A 23080-nucleotide genomic window follows, 5' to 3' on the forward strand; every position below is an offset into this window, starting at 1 on the left:
CCTGATGCTGTGCTGTGAAACATTATTAATACAGTGTTACGAATACTGTGCAGGAAAGCTGCAAGCAAGATTTTGTATCACCCAGCTCTTTGATGTTAGATGACATTATGGAGTTGGGAAAAACTAAGCAGATCACATAAGCTGAGAAACAAGTTAGTTGACTAATCTGTGGAGGGCGAAGGCTGGAAAAGATCTAAATGTCTCAGAATAAATGGAACTCCTACTGAAAATAAAAGAAGTAGTGATGGAGAAGTGGGTGGTACTTGGATGCTACTAAAGTTGGTTTAATCATGTTGAGTATTCAGAAGATTGTCATATGATTAACAAATAATACTTTAATTGTTAGCATATTAGCAATTATTATTTACTTAGCAAACTTCCTTCTTCCCTCTCCCAGGGGGGAGAAGAAACAGATCTGTGATGAGGGCAAGTTTGAGAATAGAAGAGCTAATTGCTCCTGATGAAAGTGTGAAGTTGAAGGGTAGATGAAATTTTTCGGTTCTGCAGTGTTTCAGGTGGCATTATCTTGGGATTCTGTCAATGTGCCCGTTGGAGAGCTTGGAAGGTTTTTTTTTGCTTATGGCATAGACTAAGGAACAATTTAGCGCAGAGCACTAAATGTAAAATCTTTTCCAAGTTAGTTTACTGGCATTGAAATGGAGTCAATAAGTGCCCTTTTGCATACTTGAAATTGTGAGCTTGTTTTGTGATTGCAGTGTTGCTTGAGCCTTCTCTTCCCACTGGGGATAGGGCCCTTAAAGGTAAGCCATGACTGAAAGGCTTTAGAAAGACCTTTCAGCTGCCTGAAAGGGGGGAATGGAGCCAGGTACATACTGTTCGTGAGCAGGACAGCATCTCCCTGGGGGCATAGTGGGCACAGCCTGCTGACCCCGAGGTAATTCATGTAAGAGGCAGTGTGTCTCTGCGTCGCCAGTGTCGAGGAGCTCGAGGAAACATGTGCCTTAGGTTTCCCATTATGGTGATGGAGCCAAAGTTTGCACACCAGGAGGAAGTGCTGTGTTCTGTATCAGTGTTCACTGCAATGTGCAGCACCGAGCCTTTGCGCTTTATTTTTAAGGCTGAAATACCAGACTAAAAAAAATATGCACTTAAAAAGTTAATGCAGAAATTACACAGCTACATCGTGTACATCAGAAAAGTGTGGTTTCGAAGGATGTATTTCAACACTTTAAACTATATGAAACTTCACAAACCATTAAGGAAACTTGTGAAGTCCACGGTGATGCAGTCCTGTACTATCTTGTGGGGATGGAAACTGTTTCCATAGGTTCATATTATGCTGCACAGTCTAATTATATCTTTCTTGGAAGACAGCTAAGCATGTGTCCCCTGGCTCACGTGCCACCCCCTTTTTCTCTCCCCACTTCTCTCCCTCCCCATGTCCCCAAAACCTTTGTCTTTGTGGTAGTATCAAAAGTAGTTTCTTTGCTTTACTTTTCAAATGGTGCATTGCCCAGGTGGTCAGTCATGTCCGCAGTTGAAGCAATCTGACAGTTTCTGTGTGCATGACCTTGTGTTCACTGTTCACAAGTCATTTTTCTGGGCTGCAGCTTTCCTTGCCAGGTGTCTGCTGTGGTCAAAAATGGATTCCTGATTTCTGAGAATGAAAAGTACAGAAAATGGTGTTTTCACTGTAAGAAAAACAAATTGAATAAGAAGCTGAACCAAACAAGCCCTTGCATCTGTTGAGTTAGCAAACTCCAGTGTATGGGAATAGGGACCCCAGGTTTGTTAGGAATGGGAAGAAGGTAGATGTTGAGCTAAAGGTCGTACTGTGGTACCAACAACATTTCTCTTGACACCTGAGTAAAAGTTCTTGCAAATCTGGGTGATAAACCTTTCAAAATACCAGTGTGTACTTGCTCAGTAAAAATTTTGTTTTGAAGTATTGAGGCTCTAAGCACTTAGGCTCTGGTCAGAAATTTTCAGCAAAAGCATCCACTTATGATAAAGCTGAACAATGTTAGATGTTCTTGGCTTTTAGAGGTCTAGCATCATACAGAGAGGAAGTAGCTTGAAAGTGAGGTGTTGACTGTGTGTTGGGTTGAGGCAATCCTGTGTAGGTGTGGTGTAGGCATATTTGAGTGGCTGTTCAAAGAAAACAAACAACAAAACCTCTCAATAGCTGGTTTGTTGTTTTTCTTGCAAGCTGTGTTTTTAATGACTCTTCTGGTTTCCAGTCCACTTGTGTCTGATTAAAAGCATAAGGAAAGCTGTAGTTTGGAGATGCTTGGTTCTGAATGTGGCTGGTTAAAAAAAGAGAAAGTTATTAATTTTTATGCCTTCTTCTCAAGTCTTCCAGGGTTATTTCTATTAGTTTTTTACTCTGTTTAATGTTCTTATTTTCAAATGTGACCTTGATATTTCCACCCAGCTAATTGTACTGATGGTCACAAAAACGCCGTGTGTTCCCAAGAACACTTTATTGACGCTTAAAATACAGATCAGAAGTGCTTTATCCAGCTGTGATCTCAAAAGAGAGGCATCCTTACTCTGAACCCTGAAGGTTCAATAGTGAAATGCTCTCACATTGCCATGGCTGAGAAGATACAGAGAAGCCTGTGGCAGTAAACCCACCCCCCCCCCCCCTCCCCCACTTTAGGTGTTGCAGTTGGGCTGGAGCATCCGTCTGGGAGGCTTCTTTTGCAACCTCCCTTGTGTGGTTTCACTGCACACTTATTTTCAGTAGAGTTGAGCATCACACCACTTTCTGGATCTCATGCACTTTCTTTAAGATTAAATGCAGCCAGAGTGTCATCTTTGGCCAGAGGCTGAGAAAGGGAGGAGAGAAATGATGTCCTTTAGCAGTCTAGAGGGAAATCTTGGTACATTGGTGTCCTGTGGCTGTAATTATGAGTATTACTCAGATTATTCAGTTCTGTGAAAAGGAATTACTGGTAGGTATATTGTATTAGAACTACTGACTGCTTTGCTTTCCTATTTGTTTTGGGGCTTTTTAAAATAGTGCTTGGTCTGCTGACTTGGAGCTTTTCCTCCAGGAAAACTGTTCTGGAGACTGTTCTGCCTTTCTTTACGTATATTTTATGAGAAACATAACTGTATTTTTTTATTATTTTTTTTCTTTTTTAAAATAACTTTGGTTCAGGTTGTTGGGGTTTAAAAAAAAAAAACACTCTAAGAGAATATGAAGGAATCATAAATTTAAAGTCTCACTGGATAAGGTATTTACAGAGAGGATGGCATCTACCTCTGTGCAGGGTAAATTGACAGGGTTTGGTTACAAAAAGGTGAAACAGGTAGGAGAGGAACAATGAAAGATGAGACCCAACACAGTTCAGTGATGAAGAATAGATTCTTATTTTCATTTATTGGTCCTAAAATCGTTACCTAATAAGCTGGCAAGCTGGTGGCTTTTCCCCACGCAGGGTTTGGTGCTGCTGTGACAAGCTGTGGCATACATGGTACATAGAGGACAGGGCTCCCCAAGTGGGGTCATAGGTGGTGTGGGAAGCATCAAGATGGAGTGTGTGAAGGCTGACATGGCAGCAGGTGCTGCCTGGCTGGGGAAGGACCAAGGGTGCAGCTTCATGCCTGGCTTAGGGCCTCCCAAGGCAGCGGCTCTGGTGATCTTCTGGTCTCAAATTGCTGAACCCGTTGCAGAGAGCAGTCACAACAGAGCTACAATCCACCTGGAAACGGTTTGGGGAATGGGGTGCTTTCTTTCAACTGCCATCTGGGCATTGATCATTGGAAGCAGACTGTGAACCCGCAGTGTGGGAAGAGGGGGTGTGTGTCCAGTTCCTCTCTCGTGGGCTTTTTGTGCCAGACTCTGGGTTAGCGTTTTACCAGAGCATCTCCCCTGCGTTCTCATTGCTCTTTTTTAGGACAGAAGGGTCTGCCTTGCACATCTCATGATATGGTGGTGAAGGTAGAACCAGCCAAATCCTCAATAGGTATCTTACCTTTTAGTAGTGGCTATTCAGTGTGCTTAGGTACCACAGACAGCATTATGGCCTCTGGAGGACAGGGGCTTTTGAGACAAGAGCCCTTAATTCAGACAGCTTGTGTTTGTAGTTACAAACATGCAGCAGACTTTACTTTTATAATTTATAGCAGTGCAAACATTGATGCACCATGTGAGCCCTGTCCAGATTTCATCCCTTGTAAAGAAGTTACATGATGGTTACTATTTGGGTGTGTTACCTTTTGCCAGGTGTCTTCCCAAGCATCCCATGTTTTAAATAGTCCTCCATCTTGATGTGAATTATAGTGAGTCACAGCATGGGTGGTGACTTACTGATACCAGTTAAACATTAGGCTCCTGAAGGTGTGAATCCTTCAGTTTTGGCCAAAATGTGTTGTCACAACATGAAAAAACCACTTGCAATATATTTCACATCTTCATAGATGGCAAATTCTCTACATTGCTGTACTGCTATGAAAAAGAAGCTTTTGTTTTTTAATGTTTCTTTTCCACGAGCATATTTTATATACAGTTATTTTTGTTTTGGCGTAACAATACAGTTCTTTTGGTTTAGCAAGTCACTTCATCTGATCTCTTGTATTGGGAGGATGGATGGAGGACAGAAAGGCATACAAAACCCAGGGGCACACAGAGAAAGCCCAGGGAAGGTTTAGTAGCATCCTTTCTTCAGGGTCAGCACTGTGAACTCCCAAGTGGGATACCAGGGGATTCAGCCAGTGCAGTTTTAGGATTTAATGGTCTCCCTGCTTGTAACAGATTAATCTACCCTTTGCAAGATGTGATAGAGGATTACTGTCCAGTCTCCAGCCAAAACAATCTCCTAGTGCAGATTTACTTGGAGTGCCACTTGAACTATCATCAGCTCTGCCCACCCCAGTGTTTTGTTCTGCAGGGCCATGGAAACCCGTCACTCCTTTCTCTGTGGAGAAAATCTGAGTGTCATCTTTGCAGGATGAAACTACTGGCACTTGGAGCAGGACCTGCCATGGCCCTGGGCACAGCCATGTGTGGGCACATGTCAGCTCTGTTCTGCTCTGCTGACCCCAGGGGTGTGTAAGGGGAGAGGCAGCACTGATGTTGTATAATGGTTCCGGCTTTATTTCTAGCTCTTCAAAGCTGAGGCTTTTCCATGGGGAGGGGAAGGGGGAACACAGGTCTCAGGGAAAACTTCTGTGCTTTCAGCATGACAAAGCTCTGCTGGTTTGCTCTGCTGCTGTGTTAAGATGGGTGGGGATGATACATTCACTATTAAATATGTATTTTGTCCTATTAATGTCATCTTTACCTGATGCTGCTTTTGACTCCAGCATCCGTTTTTCTTCTCTCTCCTTATTCTCATCTCCCTTTGCAAGTTGAATGCCCTGGTGGCACCTACCACTGTCCTGCCAAATTTATTTTGGGTAACTGCTTCATGGTGAACTCTCTCTGGTTTGTGACAGCTGCCAGAGGAGAAACCAGGATATAATTCAGCTCTTAGTACTGAGCAAGTAATTTGGGGTCGTGGCAGATTCTCCGGAATTGTGTGCTAAAGCAACTGTTGATGTATTTCACTATTTGTCTATTTACAAATTTGGGGGGTTTTGCAGAGGGAGATATTTTGGGAAGGTCAGGGTCTGTCAACACCCACATGAGTCTGCCCATGTGGGCTTGGGGGATCAGCTCTGATTTCTGCTGGCCTGCAATGAACATTTAACAGAGGGCAGGAAAGGGCCAGATGCAGTGTTTGCAAGGAAATACATGTTTTTATTTTCAGAACAGCTGGGGAGTTGGACAATAGCCTCAAAAACAAACAAACAAAGGATGACTTGCAGATAAGTTATCAAAAGGAGTGGGTGTGTTTTGGGCACCGCTGAAGGACGAGCTGATAGACTGACTTTTCTCCTGCTTTTAAACTCTTAGTCTCTGTGCCAGTGTGCCAGAGGGGTTTGACATCTGTTGTCCTGGCCTGAAATTTCTCAACAGCCCTTCTTGAGATTTTGGCTCTTCCAACCACAAGCCTTTGCCTGTGTGTAATCTGGTACTGCACGTTCTCTGCCTGGGGCTTGTGTGATGGCCGGCTATCACTGGCTAGCAATTGTAAGCTGTGGAAATGGAAAGGTACCAGGACATCTCATTTTTCATTTTGCACTTGGAGGACACTACTGTCCCTCTGACATCAATTAATATAAAAATTAATGATTGTATTTTTAAATCTGTTCTCGTAAAAATATGACTGTTTTTAATAAACCTAATTTTTTATCTACAAACAAAAATGATTTCTCTGTTTTAAGCATCATACACCTTCTGGCTTGTGAAAATGAACCTGGAGAATTTTAAATCCTGCTTCTGCCTCAGATGTATCTTCCAAATTTTTTTGTGTTTGCAGCTTGTCTGGGCAGTTATTTTTGTTTCCTAGCTGGAGATTGGTTCTAGAACTGCTAGTATTAGTGCATTTCCTCTGCTTGCTTCTGAAAAGTCAACATTTTTGGAGAGCAATTCACACTGCCTTGCTGAGTTGTTTGCTGCAAATTATTCACAGGTATTTGGTGGAAAAAATCCTTGCTCATAATACTTGCTTATGGTTCTCCAGTCTGTAGGGTGGAAGGTGAGACATTCTATGTCCCAGCTTCTACAAATCAGTGCAGTGGGGAACTCAAGATACATTTAACTTAAACAAAAAGCCTGAGCCTGAAGGCTGGCACATTTCTTTTGGCCACAAAATTGCTATACCTCTTGGTGAGATGGCATATTGTAGTGAGGCTATCTGTGGTGTTGGACCAGAGGAAGGCTGAGTCTTGCCTTGTTTGTGGAAGGGCTGCGCATCATGGAAATGCTTAAAAGTGCAATGCACCTAATTGAACTCCTTTGAGGGAAGTTTTTAGAAGTTGGATCTGACTTTTAAAAATAAATTGCATACTTTGTGGTTTTGGCTATGAAACTTCAGTTACTGGTGTCAGAAGGGCTGCTACTATTACATTACACACAAACAGCCATTTATTCTGCAAAGTTTCAATTCTGGACTATCTGACTCTCCAAAGTTAGCTGTACTTACTTGTCATGAAATGTGTATGGCTGCCATTACCATCAATATTTGAACACTTCACAAACCACAGACAAACCTATCCTCTTATATTTATTCAAGGATATAATAGTAACTATCCACACTTTACACATAAGAAAGATTACGTTACATGTCTGAGGGCAAAGAGGATGCTGGGCTAAAGCCAGGAATGCAGTCTGGTTCTTCTGGTTTCCTCTGCCTCAGAGGAAAATGGCTAAGAGTTTAGGGAAGCCTCACTAGAAACCTTGGTTTTCCTATCTTTCTCGTGGGAATGAGGCAGTGCCCTAGTGGCAGGTTGCCTGAAATGGTCCATTTCCCTTTTCTTTGGACAAAAAGGTTAATTTCAGTATCAGCATAGCTTTATTGTCAAGGTTCAGATCCTGTCTGGTCTCTGAGCTGTGAAAAGTCACTGTGGGGCTGCTGTCCCAAGAAGTTGCACAGCTGCACTGGGATTTCCAGCTGGTCTGTCTGGCTCCATGCCAGGACTTGTCCTGACAAGCTGTGCCTTTATTTAGTCTTCATCCCCCTTCCACCACCTAGGGAAATCAAGATACTTTTCAAAAGCAGAAGTGTCTTGACACTGTAAGAGCCTGGAGCAAATGGCCATTCGGGGTCTGTGGGAAAGCAGCTGCTTTTCCCTGTGTTTCCAAGCAGCCCTGAGGAGATTAATTGGAGCACTTGCTCTTAAATTGTCGGGCTTGCTGCTGGTGGGCTTCACGGGGCTCTGGTAATAGGTATCTGGGGCTGCCATGGTGAGATGCTCCAGCAGCAGCAGTGATACTGCCAGTGCCTGCTGGAGATATCCCCTTAGGCTAAACTCCTGTGGCCTGGAGAGGGGGACACTAAAGTGTTGGATATTGTCATCTTATAGTTAAGGATCTGATAAAACTCACTGAGGTAAATGAGTCTTTGATTTGCTTCTTGGCATCTGGGATTTGACTTGAGGGGGAAAGCTTTCCTCTGCTATTTCCTTGCACTTGTGCTAGGATTGACATTGGGAAGAAACTCTACACTGTATTAGTATGTTTAAACACATCTGAGAAATTAATTTATTTTGGTTTCTCTGTCTCTTTTTTTTTTTCCAGTGGGATCTTGTTTGTGATTCTGCCTGGAAAGTCCACATCGCGAAGTTCTCCCTGCTTGTAGGATTAATCTTCGGCCACTTGATAACAGGATGTATAGCCGACTGGTAAGTGAAAAATCTTTTAATACAATGTCAATAATAATAATAAATAACAGTATTAAATATTGTTTTGATTGCCATCCACTTTGTATTCATCAAGAACCTTTGCATAATGATTTTTGAGGTTCTGAAAGAACCATGATGGACAAACAGCGCAGAAGTGTGTTAATTGGACCTGAGTAACTTTTATCAAGCTAAGTAGCACAAACTGTTTGATATTTGACTTACTTATTTCCAACTGACACAATTTATTGCAGCTGTAAAGCTAGTATAGAATTAAGTATTTTCTAATTATACAAGTGAATCCTGTAGTTTAGGGTTGGTTTTTGTTTTCTTAACCAAGTGAGAAGACCAAAAAAAATTGAAAGCAGCATTGATTTCATTGAATACGTGACTAATGTAATGTCAACCTCATGCTTACACGGTATCTTTTGGTGAATTGAAGGCTGATTTTTCCAAACCATTCCATTGTTCTTTTTTTAAAGTTCTTGTTAGTCAAACATTGTGATGTAGTGTAAAGGATTTGCTGACTTACATGCTGCTAGTATTGGGGTATTAAACTTAAAAGACTAGCTCACAATTCCTTATATTTAGGCAGTTAAAACACTATTGGATACCCCAGTAATGCTGAGGGTTCAGCTTTTATTTTAAAAGATAGTCTTGTAGTGCAGAAAGGGGGGGGCGGGGGGAAGGATTACATGGATGACTCAAAGTGATTTCAGTGGAAACTTGAAGTATCTGAAACAATAGCTCTACAATGCTGTCCCACTCACTTCACTGCCTTCCATCACAGTTGCCAATGCTGGTGCTTTAAATGGCCCCAAGTTAACTCTTTTGCCATTCATTAAAACAGGAAAAGAAGAAGAGTTGCCTACTAGGGAAATCTTACAAAACCTCAGCAACTAGCCAGTCAGCTGGGAGAGAAAAGCCCCCCTGCATCTCTGCAGTAATTTGAAACAAGCATTCCCAGCAAAATTGCATCTTAATTCCTGAATAGTCGCTGAAAATTTTTGGGCAAGAGCGGAATCATGACTTTTCAGTGAAGTAGGGAACACGCATGAAATGCAGTTGAATTTGATTAAAATACCACAGTAGAATGGGGCTCTAAGAACTCATAGAAAGTATAGAGGATAAATAAACGAGGGATCTTGCTTGGCTTTCCTAAAAAGGAATCAGTGTGGAGAAAGCAGACTTATTACCAAGTTAGGAAAGTGCTGCTGTAATTGACAAATAAGCCACAAATAAGTGAACAACTTGTTGCCTAAGGCACTGGCTTTGAGAGAGAATTGCAGTAAGCAGATTTAATAGCTCTCTGCCACCAAAAGGAGCATCCTGTGCTTCCATCCATTTCTGTCTCCAGTGTGTACTTTGAGCTGCCACATGAGTGTGTTGGACCCCTCCACAAGCTGCTTAGCTGAGCTAATGCAGCATAAAATTACCCTGATTTTCAAACATCTAGAAATGTCTAGTGAATTTAGGAGAATTGGTTTCCAGCTGTGGTGCAAAGGAGAAAAAGGATAACTTGGTGGCTGGAGGGAACAGTGACCTTTTTGTGGATGACTGGAATGGACATGATTTGCTGCCACCAAAGTTGGTCCTCATACTCATGTTTGGTCCACATTGCCAGCTGATGCATCTGACACAGCAGGGCTCCTGTGTTCAATATGTTTTTTGTCATTTAGCACTAGCACTGGGGGCTGGTAAAAGAAGACCTAAATCGAATTTACTTTGCTATTTAATCACAGCTTGAATTTCTGCTAAGGTGTGGGGTTGTGTAAAGAGGTGGATACAAAGGGGTTGTACAGATTGTACCTGGTAGAAAGAGAAAATTTAGTGGAAAAGAATGTCAGTCCCAATCAAGAGCAAGAGAGATTTAACAGAGTAATGTATAAAAAGTGTTACAAAATTTCAAAATCTGTTTTCATTTTACTTATATACCACTCTCCAGTTTAGATAATTAGAAGATGCTTTGGGGTTTGTGTACCATTAGGAGCTTTGCTTTTCCTTTTTGAAGACGGTTTTAAAGCTGAATGAGGCAAAGGCATAGAGTGTATTAAGGCAATTTGCTAAGTAAACTGAGTGCTCCATGTTCAAAACACAGTAGGTGTGCATGCTGGGATAGCTCTGTATGGAAAATCTATAGGAGGAAGGTCTGCAAACATGCTTGGCTGTGGGAAGACCAGCTGTGTCCAATGCCTGAATAAGTTACTTGCTCCACAGGCAGACAGTGCTGCTGGCAATTCTGCCTGCTCTGGACAGAGGCTGTTGAGGTTTGTGGGGAAGGCTTCCTCCTGGACCAGGTGGGCTTGGTGTTCATGTAGCATCAAGACAGTAGGTCTGTACATCTCATTGCCCAGTAGTGCCCCTGCTTTGCACCTGCTCTGATGCCCTTTGGAGCCTTTGAGTCAGTTCCAACCAAGAGAGTCAGTTCCAACCAAGTTGAGACAGTTCAAACCAAGAGAGAGCCTGCAAAAAATGGCACAGGAAGAGCAATTTGATCATCTACAAGAGCAAAGCTTAGTTATCTCAGGGTGGCAAGGTACACACGTAGGAGTATGGGAAGAGCAGGTCTTGTCCTCAGCCCATTCACTCTCCTCCTGTGGTGCAACTCTGACGTTAGGAATATCTTTTTGATGCATTTGCTTATCACACCATGTGGGCTGCAGATTCTTCAAAAGCCCGGGGTTGCTTGTATCCCTGGTTATTTACCTGTGCAGGCAGCATTTAGCATTTGATCTAGATAATAGCATGCAGTGTAGGCCGACTTCCGTGATACAGTAATCTCTCTCTGGAACAGTTTGGATAGCAGCAGATAGCATCCTGGGGCTGTTTTACCAGGGAAATTGTGTATGGTTTAATTTCTCACAAGCATTTCCATGTACTGTTAGACACATAATTCTGTCTGCATATAAAAGGCTTTTTTTTATGCTCTAAGACACCATCCTGTCAAAACACTGGTGGATCACCAAATATATGGCTGATAGCTGCCCTGAAGCTTTGTTTTTTGAGAAGTGTGCTGCATGCCTTGGTGAAGAAGATGACTAGTTTTGTGCTTGTGAGGAAATGCCTCTTACCAGAGGGTTTATCTGGCCTCAGTTGGTTTTTACAGGCTCAGGAGGCTCTTGGTTTTTCTGATTTTTTTCATTAGCAGCAACCGTTCATTTGCGTAACTTGTATAAGGGTAGAAGAAATTCTGTGTCCTAACGATGGATAACCTTGAGTACAGAGGAGGGGAGGAAGGGAACTGAAGTATGCTAAGCATGAGGTCTTTTTCAATCAACATCAGGGAATGGCAGGTCAGGCTTGTGATGAGAATTAAGTTCCTAATTCTGAGTGTTTGCATAATGCCTTTCATCTGCAAAACACTTCCACAAATACTAATTGGTATGAATTACAGTTTGGCATAACAAAAATGGGGCTGCAAAAGTCTGTGCAGATAGCTGATAACGCAAAGTTCATAGGCTTTTGTTTTTCTGTATTCAAGGTTTTACGTGAGGTACTTCCCCTCCCTGCCCAAGTGCTTTGTGTTCCATAAACACAAAATCTGAAGCCCACACAGCAGTCACTGCCTCAGTATCCAGTGTGTCCCCAGCATGTTGTGCATCACAGAGTCAGTGATTCTGTGTTCCCACCCTCAGCTCCACTGCAGCTCATCTTCCAGTGGGCTGTGCTTGTACCCTGGAGAGCAGCCTGCTTTGACCTTGCTTTCTTCTGCTTGCACGTTGGTTCTGTTTCAAAAAGCTTTGAATGGCTAATGCCAATAAGTTAAATCTTTGAGGGGCCCCACAGGTGATACTAGAGCTGAAAACAATAATAAGCCTGTTCTCATCCAAGGAGCCATAACAACACTTTCTTAGGTGTGACTTTGAAAAAGCCTGAATGATGGCTGGTGCACTCTTCCAGTTGCCAAAAATGAAAAAAATTATAATGATGTCTCTTTTTTAGCCCTTCACTCCCTATTTTATTTTAAGTACTGCAAAATCCAAAGTTCTAATTGTGAATGCATATATATAATGTATTTTATAATTGCTGGTGACAATCTGCTGAAATAATTGAATAAAAATGCTACAGCATGTGAAACTGGACTAAGTTGTGAGGTTTAAATGTTCTTTATTGTGCTGACATTCAACCTGATGGCTGGCTTGCAGCTGACAGTCTGCTTTAAATGGGTCTGTGAAAGCTGCCTACGAAAAGCAAGTTCATGTATTCTTTGTGAAAATGGCATATGGAGCTGACTAAAAGGGATCCTCAGTTCCACTGGAAAACTTGTGGGAGTTGACAAGTTGAAAAATTTTGGAAATCTCCACATAATGATCCAATTCTTGCTTAAAAATAGCCATGTGCTCTGGTGCTTCATATCATTCTCCTTGCACAGAAAGAGGGGAGAGAAAGGGGAATTATAAACACTGAACATATGAATAAGAGATGCAAAAATCTCATGTTCCTTGGACATGAAAGAGCCAAACTCTGTAGCAGCTGCCCCCACATCCAGTGATAGCATAACTCTTCCTCCTCGTCAGCGCTGTACCAATACATGCAACTACAGGTTGCAGCAGCAAAGGAGGGCTGCAAGTCCTCTGCTCCTGTTGTCTGTAATGATTTTTGAAGTGGTTTGCTCCTCACCCTACCCTCCCATCAGGCTGGTTTTGTGGGTCTCTTCAACTGGTATGGGGATACAAGGTGGAGGGACTTGGAGCTCACAGTTTTCCAGTGAGTGTTATTATCTTCTCCCTAAGGCTCAGTGAAATGACATGAGCCCTATTTTGTGCTCAGTCCGTGTTTGTTAGGCTTCTTCTCAAGAAATGAGACCAAGAAGAGTAGTTTTTTGAGCTGGCTGCTCTTGTAGATGAGACTGAAAAGCACATGTCTATTGGGAAGAGGAGACCTCTGAAGCTAATAATATATTACGCCATACAGCATATAATACCATATATCCTCCTGTGCTACTACAGAAATCTCTGAGAAGTTGATTTTCATCTCCAAGGGACTTATTTATGGCCTTACAGTAGCTCCTAGATGCTTCCTTGTTTATCTTTGTTGTTTAAAAAATGCTGGTTAAATCAAGCACTTATACAATGCGTTGTCTCAGCTTAATCCTTTCTGAAATGAACATGTCAATGCAAAGCTGGCAGAGAAATCTGGGATTTAGTAAGAAAAAAAAGAGAAGACTGGACTAAGCATTAAAAATGGGTGGTAATATTTGGAAGAGATTGCCTGACTTGTTCCCTTTTTTTTGCCAGTTTTAATGATCCAGAGTTATGTCCATCCTGGCTTTTAACACTGTTTCTCCATACTTCCTTATTTTTAGGGTTGGTCGACGGCCTGTACTGCTCTTCTCTGTCATATTCATTTTGATATTTGGACTGACAGTGGCACTCTCAGTGAATGTGACCATGTTCAGCACACTCAGGTTTTTCGAGGGATTTTGCCTGGCTGGAATAGTCCTCTCCCTGTATGCACTGCGTGAGTATTCCTTCATTGCCCATACAAATGTGCTTTTATCGAGTAGTGGTTTGCTGTTCTCTGACTTCCTGCTTTTGTTCAAACAGATCAAACCAGAATCATATTGATTGCAAAAGCTTTAGCCCGAATTTTGGTAAGGAGGATTTTGCAGCTCTTTATGTTGCTACAAAGCAGTCTCTGAAGTTGTCTCAGAGCTCGTTTTAAAAGTTATAAGGTGGTTTGTGTTTGCCTGTTGTTTTTTTAAACCTAGAAGTTACCTGTGTCACATCCATAACATGTAATGGGAGTTGATTTCACCCTGCAATATTGAGCTCAGTGGGAGACTTACCACTTTGGCTGCCTCTAGCAGTTTGGCACTTTTTCAGAACTTCCTCTATTGCTTGAAGAAATATCCTGTGTCCCTGCCTCAGGATTGTAAAGTTACAGCAAAAATATGTTAGAACACCCTGAAGTCCTTTTATCAACTCTGTATTTTTTGGTTGGGTAGTTTTGGGTAGTATTTGGTTGTTGATGATGTTGTTGTTTTTGTCTGTTTCATGAGGGGGGAAAAAATCTCAGAGAGAAACTTGAGGGAAAGCATGTAAGAAATACCTACATACTCCCATCTGGGGTGACTAGTAAACTCATAGCCAGAACACTTGAAAACCCCCTCTGGAGGCCTTGCCTTTGGAGAGTACATCCACCAGCCTAATTTGTGTTCCTTGGATATGTTCCAGAGATCATCTTCCACTTCCTTGGCTGTTTGTAATTAACAGGTAGCACCACACCAACCCAAGAAAACACAAAATTTCCTCCTCTTTATTATGGCTCTGGAAAAGTATTATCTAATTATATTCTGGAAGCTCCTGTACAGATCTTCATAAAATTTTATTTACTCGCTATTGTGGACAGTATCTAACCCATTAAGATTTAGGACAGTATCCTTACTTTGCACAGAGTGTTTTTTAGTATTAAATTCCACAGTTTTTGTTTTATTTTTGGTCTGTGCCAAGGGGAAGATGCCTGACTGCAACGGACAAGAGTTTGGTCTGTATTGCACTTCACTGTTATACCTGATATGGCACCAAAGATACATAATTTTTTAATTCTCTTGCCTTTGCTCATGTAATCTCAAGTGAGAATTTTTCACCTAAAAATGAAACTACCTCTGAAGACATTACACTTTTATTGGGAAGTAATTTAACCGGTGTGGTTCCTGTGGAAGGGAGCTTCAGCCATTACCAGTGTGATGCTCAGCTGGATAATAGGCTTGCCAGGATTTTTCATAGCCTGGTGCAGCATGTTAGTTTTTCTTAGTTGATGGGAGGTTTTTTAACTTTCAGGAGATTGTAACTGATTATTTCCATTAAAAAATGCCAACTAAGTAAAAGTTTCATTATGGGCCTTTTTATGATTGGAGTGAAAGGGTGTATGTGTTGCTTTAGACCAGACAATAGCTTGTCAACCCAGGCTTTCATTCAGAAAATGGGATATTCTGGTTGCTTCATGCACTACTTGGTCCAGAGCAATGATTTGAGTCTCATATTTTATCCCCACCCTCTCTAAAATTCAGATGTTTGCTATAACCACTGCTGTCTGAATAGACAATGCCTAAACAGCTAGTAGGTGTTAGGAGAGATCCCTGTGAAATCAGCTGCAGGCTGAACATCAGCACACTTCCATGGAGGTGAGAAAATGTGAAAGATGCAGCACCTGTGCCTCTGATAAATCTTCTGACCCTCTGTCACAAGAGATGAGGAAGTGTGGGTTTTTACTGTACTAAATACTTTATTTTAAACAAAAGTTGTCACCTTGGTATAGGGTACTCGCAGAGAAGTAACCCCTAAAGTGTCAAGAGAATGGGAGTAGTAGGGTTTTCTGTTTAGTGGTGGTTTTGATTTTAGTCCTCATAATCTGTTAGGCTTCCTCTCAGTCTTTATTTACTGTCTTTTTTGATGGATTCAGGAAAGTGTGTGGAGTATTCTTATGGTTCATAGCCCCTCTCCCCTTTCCCTAAATGGCCTTGATTTCTTCCCTTGGAGACTTGTTGCCCCTGAATTCCCAGCTGGCTGCCCTGAACAGAACAGTGGAAAGTGGAAAGTTTGACCTGTTAGTTGCAGTCATTGGCCAAAGTTTCCAAAGCTGTCGGGCAGAAGAAAACTGCATAGGCTTGCATAGCTTGCAGAGGTAATTAGTCTGCCTCTGGGATCCTTTTCACTTGTGTTCACAAGTGTTGAGCTTGCTAGTTGTGCTTGGATTTACGGCCTGCCTGAGGGAAATTGTAAATAACAGTTCAGAATGCTTTGGGAGTGGGAAGAGCACCAAAGTGCTGTCTTTAAAACATAGAGCTGCCAGGATTGAGTTGCCTTCCCCATTCAAACCACACTCTTCTTTGTAGCCTAGTGCTGTTTTCCAAGCTGTCTGCCCTAAGGTGCAGAGTGCTCCAGGCATGAGCCCTGCCTTCTGTGGAGGGACAGCATGGAGCTGCCTGTGCTCCTCTGCAGGCTTTCCTCAGTGCTGTGGTGAGCTTGCTTCTTGTGGCCTCCAAGTACAGTCTCTTGCCTGGAGCTGCTCAGGGCTTATCTGAAGGAACCACCTTGGGATGTTGATTTGTTAAACTGAAATTTTTTTTTGCAGCTGCCATAGTTTTGTTGGAAGAGGTGTTTCAGGTGAAATTTTTAGTGAAGCTGCAGGAAGAGACAGGCTTTGTGCAGGTGATGGTGCTTGCTGTGGGTGAGGGAAGCAGAGGAGAAACGAGCCCAGGATTTTCCCCTCCTGGCTGCTGTGGGTCCTTGCATCATCTAGGAGAATGAGAGGCAGCAAATCTGAGCAAACACATCCAGCTTTAAGAGGCTTTTCTTTCATGCTGATGGGGAACATGAGGAGCCTCTACTGTCTTCCAGAAGTGTTTTCCTTCCTGGAAATGGATTTTCCTACCAATCTCCAAAGTCGGTTCCTGTGCTTCTGAGCAGTTAACACATGTCTTGTTTGGTGAGGGACCAACAAGAATCCTCAGGAAGCTCTTCTGGGGAATAATTCCCAGTATGCTACACTCAGCAGTGGTGTGATGCACAGCTGGAGCTGCCCGTTGTGGTATGCTGGGTGGGTCCCCTACTGTCCTTGCTGAGCAGATTTCTGTAGTAATTGGCCATCTCTTGTTGGAGGAGGGTGCTGGGACCAGTGGAAAAATCTCCTGGAGAGAGAAATAGTGAAGGGATGCTAAGGAGCACTCTGGCCATGGTGGTTGGAAGGGAATGTATGGCCTGCCCAGCAGCTAAATGTAGAAGACAGTGTAAACTGGGGGATGGAAGAAGACAGGTTAAGAGAAGGCAGAGGAAAAGCTGTTTTTTTTCTCAGAATGCCTTTTGTTTGGATTTGTTGCTGTGTGCACATCCAGAGAGGAAGGATGGGCATTCTACACCTGCTAGCTCAGCATGGATGGATGCACGGTGCCACAGCCTGCTGCCCAGCTGAAGGACAGGAGGTTTGAGCTTTACCCACTGGGATGGAAAGCCCTAAGATGACCCTGAGAGGAATTCTCCTTTGGACAGGCTGAGGGAGCAGAAGAGGTGTGGGAGTCCTGAGCAGGGTCACGGGTGCCTGAGTAATGCCTCTGCTGGTGTCTGTGGGTTTGCAGCAGGTGAGGCGTGCCAGTCTCACTGCAGTTAGCTCTGCTTGCCGGTTGCAACTCACATGGGGTCAAGTACATTCAGCAAATGTGGAAGTCATGGGAGAAAGCAAATCTGATTACTTTGAGGGTGGGGAGGGTGTTGCATCCGGGTCACTTTCATTTCACTGGGTCATTGCCTTGGTGCTGGCCACAGAGCAGCCTTTTCCTGGGTGGTTGTGGAGAAGGGCAGATGCTGCAGCTGACTCAGCACAGCTCCCTTCCTTTAGGGCTCGCTGCCATCAGCTGACACCAGAGCTCTCATGGCTGAGGGCAGGAGTTCCCCCTTCACCCCTTCTCCTTTCACATGCTGCTGCCCAAGTCAGGCTGGTGCCAACATCTGCCTGAGCCCTCCGCCAGGCAAGCCATCCACCTTCCCGCCGGAGACAACCAAGTGTGCTGCTGTCAGTGGGATATGCCCTCTGATTTTGTCCCTGCTTCCTTTGGGAGATCTACTGGGCACAGTCTCTTGTGGTGCCTGAGTCTAGGGGATAGAGTGGGCTCTAGATAGAGGCCTCACACTGGGCAGGGCCAGTAAATAAATGAAGGGAAGCAAGCCTTCCCTTCCTGCTGTTCATGTCCTATGCTGTATCTGTTTCCCTGTCAGGATCCCTGCTTTTGTCACTTTCTGGAGCCAAAGCTAAGACTTTGGTATTAATTAAACTATTCAAGGGGAAGGAGAGGAAGGGAGGAGATATTTTTCTGGCAAATGCTCCTGGAAGGTTTAAAGAGCTTCCCATTAAAGTGCTGCATGCCGTCACTAATGACTGTACCTGAGCTCAGGCAGCACAAGCCATGGTGTGGATTTGCACACAATTGCAGGCTGTTCAGCAGTTTCATGGGTGACTGAGCTACAGATTATGCTACAAAATTAGAAAGTCTAGACTTGAATGAACTGGTAAATAAGCCTGGAAATAGCTGTGCTGGAAAGAAGATGACATCTCAGGTTGGAGCAAGGAAGCAGGGGTGTCCCTCCAATGCACAGTAGCAGAATGAGTGGGCATGTTGCTTCTCTTTCACTGTTGGGAGAAAAAATGTAGAAATGCTGTTGAAAATCATAGATTGTGTTTCAAAAGCCTGTGGAAGCTTGGCAAAGGCTTTCAGACCAGTTAGGATGTCCAGCTGTGATGTATCTTTCTCATTTATAGCTAGGTCAGTCTAACCTGTTACTCCTGTAAATTACACAGGCAGTGATCTGAGAGGTTAAATGTGGCTTCTTAAGGTTTTATTTTTTTTAACATGCATCCTGGAAAGCTAGAGCAGTGTGCTAGAAAGTTTGCTGTTGACTGAAGAATGAGCAAGTGCCAAAATGGAGCACCTCTGAGTGTTGGGCTGTAGTGATGCCAGATTTGTAAAATAATTTTGCTTCCAGTCAGGTGTTAATAGAAATGGTGAGATTTATTTTTTTTCTCTTTTTTTTTTTTCCTCTTTTTTTTCCCAAAAGTGCATAGGCTCTGAAATCCTGGAGCATTCCAAGTTTACAATTTATTTCATTCTCAGTTCTTCTCTCCTGACTCTTCAGTAGCAAGCATGGCCTTGGCAAGGCAGGTGAAGCACTGGAAACTGCAGGCTCTGAAGCTATTCTGTGTAATCTGAACTGGCTCAATAAATAACCCTGCAAAGCATTCCCAAATCGGAGTATGTGGAAAACATCTGATTCCTTTCCCAGTGCATTGACATGTGAGTTAGCTCTGCAGAAACGTGCAGTTCTCTCCACTGACAGGTCTGTGATAAGATCAAGGTTGTTAAGCCACCTACCTTCTGTTTATGTAACCAGCCTTCTGAGTCACTTGACTAAGATCTGGTAGGAGGGATCACAGAGGGATCCACTGAACGAAAAATCTTAACTGGCTCACCTTAAAGTGACCATTAATATTTAAATTATATGGAACCACTTTGTTTATAGAGCAGACACATCATTGAGATGGGATGTGATTTTCTGGAAACAGCGCTGCTACAATTTTGGATAGCTTTGTGGGAATACTGTTAAAAGAAAATAGTATGCAGTAGGGGCTCTCCAGCTGCTCAAAAAAAGTGCTGTGCATGCCTTTTATCAAGTGCCTGGGGGCTCAATTTATGCAAGAGTGGAAAAGGTTATTGGAATTACAGTACTCTCCTTATAAGTATAAATCTTCCGTGTTCCATTGCTTCCCTCACTACAGACAAACCACAACTCATATAATCTGTTTGTCTCTTTTTTCTCAGTACTTCCACTGAATTTCCTTCCCTTTTCTGATGGTCAGAATGGGTATAGGCCCTTCGAGGGACACAATGTCTGCCATTAGGGCATTGACTCTCATCCTTATTTTAACCCCTACACACTGTCTTCTGGAACAGAGATGCCCTTCAAGCATTGCTAACATATTGTCCTTAATCCTGGAAAAACTGTACCAGTGAAGGCAGCCCATTTAATTTATACCAAGTCTTCAAGTATGCCAAAGGAGAATAGAAGTAGGCTCTTCCTAAAGCTCCTTGGAAGGTTAAAAGATATTTGTTTGATGCAGCTATTGCAGCAGAATATAATTTAAATCAATTTTTCCATTTCAGTTGCTGAAAATCTTGTGTGTTGTCAATGTGACAAAAAGCCTAAGGAATTAATTTTATTTGAGGTACTTTTTGTATGACTGGTCAATTGTGAATGCAAATAAGATTGAACACTGCAGTTGTTACACTTGTGATGATGACAGTCAGATGAGACTAGAGTACACTTGCAATTTCTCCGGCTCAGAACACAGCTTGCATTTTTACTGTTTGGAGTGTCTGTCTTTTAATTGTTCCAGACCAGCTCCAACAGTCTGGGTATGCTCAGTCTGCAAAATCATACCTTCTGTCTTACCTTCTTACTTGTAACTGTTCAGCACTGTAATTACACTTTTAGGGACTTTTTAAATCAGTGTTTTTTTAATCTGAGCAATGTCAAATAGATTCATAAGTCTGTTGCACAGCTAAAAGTTTGCTGCCACTGAAAGGAAATGAGAGGAGCTTTTCTCTTCCTCTTCCAAATTCCTTTGCATTGTCTCAGCTGCTCGTACATCCAATGACTTTAGACTATAAGGGAGTGTTTAAAATGGATAATTAAATCCAAAAAGTTGCCTTTCACTTGCAACTTGACTCGGCTAAAGGGTGTTATAGCCTCACTGTAAGAATAAATTGTAAAGTGTCTGTTCCCTCTGCTGGTTTGTTGGTATTTTTTCCCTCTTGCTCTAAGACAGCTGCTAAATGGCTTTTTCTTGCTACATGGATCCAAGCTAGTGTTCTGTGTTGTGTAGGGTGGCTGGTAGCAAAAGCTTCCCGTAACACGTGCATGCATCCGTGCAGGTCGTGTCCAAGTGACTTTGATTTTCCAAATCTTTTAAATTTTTCCTAGCAGGAAGCTAAATTTTGGACAGAGAACGTCAGACAGAAGTTGTACATACAAAGCCCATTGTGCTGAGACTGTTGCCTTACTGAGTTTTAGCTGCCCTGTTCCTCATCTGTGTCCCGGCACTTGGCAGCACTTGAAAACAGGATGGGCTAGTATTGGAAATGAGAGGAGCAGTGACATTCTCAGGAGCTGCACTTAAGACAGACAGCAATCAGGGTTGGATTTGTTTTTTCCCCAGATGCTTCTTCCAGTGAGGGCACAGACATACATACATTTGTGTGTGTGTGTGTGTGCCAACTTTCTGCTGCAGAAGGAAGGATGCATAGGTTTATAAATCACCTAGGAATGAATAGTGCTTTACTTCCCTTTCCTGCCTACCCCTACAGGTTAGCTTGTCAGGAAAACAAGCCAAGTTATAGCAACAGGATGTGCATAGAGGAAAAGCCATGTGTATGTAGAAGATGCATTTGGAAGTTATCTGTAGTGACTTTGAATGTTCAAGTCCAGCAACAAATGTCAGTGCACAAATTCACATAAATATTTATGTACCTTTCCAGAGGAACCATAATTAAACAAGGGTAGCCAAATTCCCATCCCCAGTCACGCAGACATGACTCCTATTTTCTCACTTACAAATAACGTAACCCTGTGGGATTTTTACTAGTTCAAGTTAATTAAATTTCACTCAAAGCATGAAATTTGCAGGCAGTGCTCATTGCAGTAAATCTGCAAGTGCGTATTATTTAGTCAGATACAATAAAATGTTCACTTTTGTTTTAATTCTTCATTTTATTTGTTGACAATGTACAGAATTTAATCATACACGCTATACCAGTGCTCGTATCGCTAATTTTTCTTTTTTTTTTAAAGAAAACTCCTTGATGTTGCATTGTGAATGAATTTGTTCGTAAGTTATACGCTGCAGTTACTGATGGACCTAAAAGTATGAGCTATGTTTTTGTCTTTTGAGAACATTTGGTCCCTTCTAAAATGACTTGTACAGACACTTACGTAGCTTTTAGAGATAAGTTGAGACCTAAGTGCTTGCTATTATCTTGGAAACTTGTTTGTTCACATTCTTTGAATTCTGGTTATGGTATGAATTGTGAGAGATGAAATCAGTTTACTGAAGTCTAATGAATGACGTGCAATTCTTTGCAAGCACTACTTCAATTTTGGATATATAAGCCATATGTCTGCTTTAGTTATCTATACATCCGGTAAGGAATCTTTCAAGTGTTCTTTCAACAGTTCTTGAATTTAGGCCTGGTAAAAAAACCCCAATAGTCTTCTAGAGAAAAAGGGTGCTTGAAGAAGGTTCAGTGCCTTGGAAATATAGCTGTCCCTTGATGAAGTGCCTGTGCTGAACTGTCAAAGAAAGCATGGCCCAGTACTTGCATCAGAAATTCTGCACCCATGTTCTTGCACCTCTCTGGGTGATGTCCTCCTCTCCTGGATGTCCCAGCATTTCTCTCTAACTGGCTTGTGCTTGGAGGAATTCTTGGCAGGCTAGCAATTCTTGTGGCTTCTCCTTCCAGCTTACTGCCCTATTCCCTGGCAGAGACCACCCTCTTGTACAGCAGCGCCTCGGCCCTCTCCCTTGCAGTCAGGCATTGAAGTGCAAATACATCTCCATCAGCGGCTTTGCTCACATAATCAATGTGCTCAGTTAAGGACATACATTTCATTCTGCTGCTGTTTATTCTCTGAGGAGAATAATCTCTGGCAGAAGCAGCAGGGGAGTGCAGTGTTTGCGCATGCCTCGGCTGGACGAGGACCTGAGAAGTGCCACGGTGCAGTGGAGGAGGGCAAGCTCTGCTGGAGCACTGTGCACTGTAACTGTGATTTTGTTAAAAATGCAGACTGGAGAACCCGTGTGCCCTGGTACTAAGACTTAGGCAGGTTACTTTATGTTACTGTTATCCAGACACTTGAGATTAACTCCCTGGAGAAACTAGGAGGGCATTTTCTCTATGAAGCACTGAGTTCAGTGGCTATTTATGCACCAGGGTTGTTGTCCAAAATAAATAAATAAATGGATCCCTAGAGTTTTCTGCTTGATGTGAAACTGCTGTCCAGAAGGAACAAAGTGTCAGCCTGTCAGCTCTTCAGTTCTTCTTTTTCCAGTTCTTCCTGGAAAAAGTTGCTTCCACTCCCATTTCAGTCCTGTACTTGTAGGTATTGTAGCTGTCTTCTGGATATGGAGCATTCAATTAACAGAGTCAGAAGAAAGAAAAATAACAAAAAAAGCACAGGAAGCAGAATCAATAGTGTGGTGAGGCAAAAAGCAATATAAGGGAAGAATTTCTGTGGGTTTTTAAAATTATTATTATTATTATAGAAAACAAAAATGGATTGAAGGCAGGAAAGAAAAATAAGAGCAACTTAAAGATTGTGTAATGCTGGAAGCAGCTTAT

The 23080-nt window shown here is 42.5% G+C and overlaps 1 protein-coding gene across 3 annotated transcripts in view; it reads left to right on the forward strand.

The window, feature by feature from the left end:
• Positions 1–23080, forward strand: part of SLC22A23 (solute carrier family 22 member 23) — a 106374-nt gene that overhangs the window by 10093 nt on the left and 73201 nt on the right. For all 3 annotated transcript variants that reach the window (XM_082292082.1, XM_082292083.1, XM_082292084.1), the window contains exons 2-3: positions 8093–8196; positions 13499–13653. In XM_082292082.1, the coding sequence (XP_082148208.1) occupies positions 8093–8196; positions 13499–13653 (259 nt within the window). The remainder of the gene's footprint in view (positions 1–8092; positions 8197–13498; positions 13654–23080) is intronic.

The sequence above is a fragment of the Coloeus monedula genome, assembly GCF_965178545.1.
Source record: "Coloeus monedula genome assembly, chromosome: 1".
Classification (NCBI taxonomy): Eukaryota; Metazoa; Chordata; class Aves; order Passeriformes; family Corvidae; genus Coloeus; species Coloeus monedula.